Source organism: Rhinopithecus bieti, unplaced genomic scaffold (assembly GCF_001698545.2).
Source record: "Rhinopithecus bieti isolate Rb0 unplaced genomic scaffold, ASM169854v2 scaffold_15769, whole genome shotgun sequence".
Lineage (NCBI taxonomy): Eukaryota > Metazoa > Chordata > Mammalia > Primates > Cercopithecidae > Rhinopithecus > Rhinopithecus bieti.
Window position 1 is genome coordinate 1,163,865 of NW_016809129.1, and position 2,855 is coordinate 1,166,719.

Sequence of the window (2,855 nt, forward strand, 5' to 3'; positions counted from 1 at the left end):
TGTGTGTGTGTGTGTGTGTGTATATATATTTCACAAATATATATATATATATATACTTGCTAAATTAATAAGTTAAATGAGCTAACACATAAAACTAAACAGCGTATTAGGAATAGGCCCTCAATAGTTGCTATCCATGATTAATAGGACATCAAGGATATTTCTGTAAAAGAGACAGAGCACAGTTATCTCTTAGAGAATGAAAATCACATTTTGGATAAGTACCCAGTTAGTGACTAATGTTGTGTAAAGATAGAAAGAAATTAGAGTGATAATCCTCAGTAGAGAGCAAGCCTCATGAAGGAAGAATTGTGTGTGTGTTTGTTCTATTTTGTTTTCTCACAGAAATAGCTCCATTACCTGGCATTGTACTTGGCAAGTATATTAAATAATAAATAAACAAATATATCCTCTAGCATATCAAAAATGTTGGATAAGAATCTGTCTCTGTCCCTTTGATATCCTTTGTCAACACTAGCCTGTCTGGTTGTCCGACCTTCTTTTTAATACATTTTTCCTCTGATTTTCTTATATAGGTATTCGATATTTGTCACTAACTTAAAGTAATAAAATTATTCATCTGTATACAGCAGCTTTAAGACAAAACCATTGCTGGTTAAAACCAGGTGGCTTAATTAGCTAGAAGGATTGATAACACACAACAATGATGACACAGCTACTAGTTAGGCTGGTAACCTTTATAAGCATTTTACCTGTGTCATCTCACTTAATATTTGCAATGGCATTATGAGCTAGGAATTATTTTTAATACCAGTTTTAAGATGCAGAAAGTGAGACCTAAAAAAATTAAGTAGTGTAGCCATTGTCACATGGAAGAGCTACTGATCCACTGCAGATTGATTTAAGTCTAGAGTAATGGATTTATCTATCCTATGTGACTACTTTCACGTTTTTAATTTTTTCAGTAGTGGAACTGCTTTTCCCCCTGAGTAAACTGTCACATGGAGGCTCAATGAATCGGCAGATAACAGCAACACAACTAACATCAAGCAGGAATTAGGCAGGTTGGAGACCCATTTTCTCATTCTTCTTTTCCATTCTTTCTACAGGCTGAACACATATAACATTTCTGTGGAATCTCAATGATCAAGGAAACTTCTGGCCTAGGGAAGGAGTTTGTCCAAAGAGCAGGCAGAAGCCCCAAACCACAGAATCCCCCCAACTAAAAATTTAGGGTCCCAGGAATTCACCCAAATGGGTAGAAAATTCTCGAAGAATTCTGGGCCCTACCTTGATAGATTGGCCAGGGAGGTCAAAATCCGACTGTACTTATGTAAGTGGTCTAGAAATTCAAGAAAAAGTTCAGACTAGATCGTTTTTAAGTCTCTCCAGCTTTCAACTGTCCTGATACAATGATCTAGAGTGGACAATAAAGTATCACTTGAAATATAATTTTCTAAAATATTCTCTTACTTTGAAACCTTTTGATAGTCATTTCCTTTTTCAGCAGTAGATAAACACAGAGAAAGGCAGTGACATGGGTATGTATGAAGACTGCTCTTGAGAAGTCAAGTGACCTGTTTTAGGGTTCTGGTTCCATAATTACAAGACACCTAAATTTACAAAAGTAATAAAACTCTTCAAGTCATGGTGTCTGGTCCTTAGCTCTAAAGTAAAAAAGATAAACTATGTTCTCTTACCTCACAGGTTACTATAAGGGTAAAAATGATATAGGTAAAAATCTTTGGAACTACTAAAGTCATGTGCATATATTAACAAAAGTACCAAAAGTAGGCTTTAGGGTTAGAGGATACAGACACCCCGCTTCCATTGACAAAGGTCTAAGAAATACTGTTGAGACATTGAATAGTTGTTTAAGTTGATAATATATCCCTGAGTTAATTATCTACCAGCCAGTGTTCCATAATCCAGAATTTATTATCTGTAGTGTTCATTAATTACCTATTTGACATTTACCACATGTTAATTTATTTTCAGTTACATATTTTGCCTCCACAGCTAAATTAAAGCATTTGACTCAAAGCGTAGTTGGTAAAATCTTTCTTTAATCTTGTTGATATCAATATACAGTAATCTATCAGTTTTTTTACAGTTTATTGTCAGAAGAAAAATTATAAAATTGTTCTGAAATTTTATCCAAAGAGAATGTAACAAAAGTAAGACAAAGCTATCATGGATTAAGCTTAAATTTACATAATTAATTGTCATCATAAAAGGGAGAAATGCAGTTGTTTGGAAAGGCAAGGAAAAGATGATTGCTTTAGACTTACTGCTCCATGAAGAACTGAGGCATTGCAATGAGTAATGTTCCAACTCCCATTATTAGACACCCTGCTCCGATTATTTTTGGCCTGTGAAGTTTGGCTCCAAAGTAGCTAACAAATGTTATAACTAAGAGATTCCCTTTGAGGAAAAGAATAAAACATCATAAATTAGAGAACTTAGAAAGAAGTAAACAGCATAACCGAATGAATGTATATAGCAGACCAAGCAATGTTTTCTTTTGACTAAGCCATCTCTGCATCATTTAATTTTTCCCTTTAATCTGAGATTACTCTTGAAATTCTCATGTTCATTACTTCAATCACCTCATCCCTTTATGAAAATATTTTAATTCAATCCTTCTACCTCACTTCATCCAACCTAATTATTTGTCCTTGTAAAATATTTTATCAGGAAGTCAAATTCTAGAAGGCTTCCTTTAGTTTCTCTCTTAAATATTTTTCAGTAATTTTGAAGTAAACTTCTTATTTTTTCTTTATTCATTAAAATTTCTGTGAAAACTTCTATTAGTGTCTAACTGCTCGTGAACTACATTACAAATTATTTAGCTGATATCCTTTATAGAAAATTAAACACAACTGTACTTCACT

General features: G+C 33.4%; 1 protein-coding gene across 3 annotated transcripts in view; it reads right to left on the reverse strand.

Moving 5' to 3' along the window:
- SLCO1C1 (solute carrier organic anion transporter family member 1C1) overlaps nucleotides 1-2,855 on the reverse strand; it is a 65,735-nt gene that overhangs the window by 51,625 nt on the left and 11,255 nt on the right. For all 3 annotated transcript variants that reach the window (XM_017888608.1, XM_017888606.1, XM_017888607.1), the window contains exon 5: nucleotides 2,253-2,385. In XM_017888608.1, coding sequence (XP_017744097.1) covers nucleotides 2,253-2,385 — 133 coding nt within the window. The remainder of the gene's footprint in view (nucleotides 1-2,252; nucleotides 2,386-2,855) is intronic.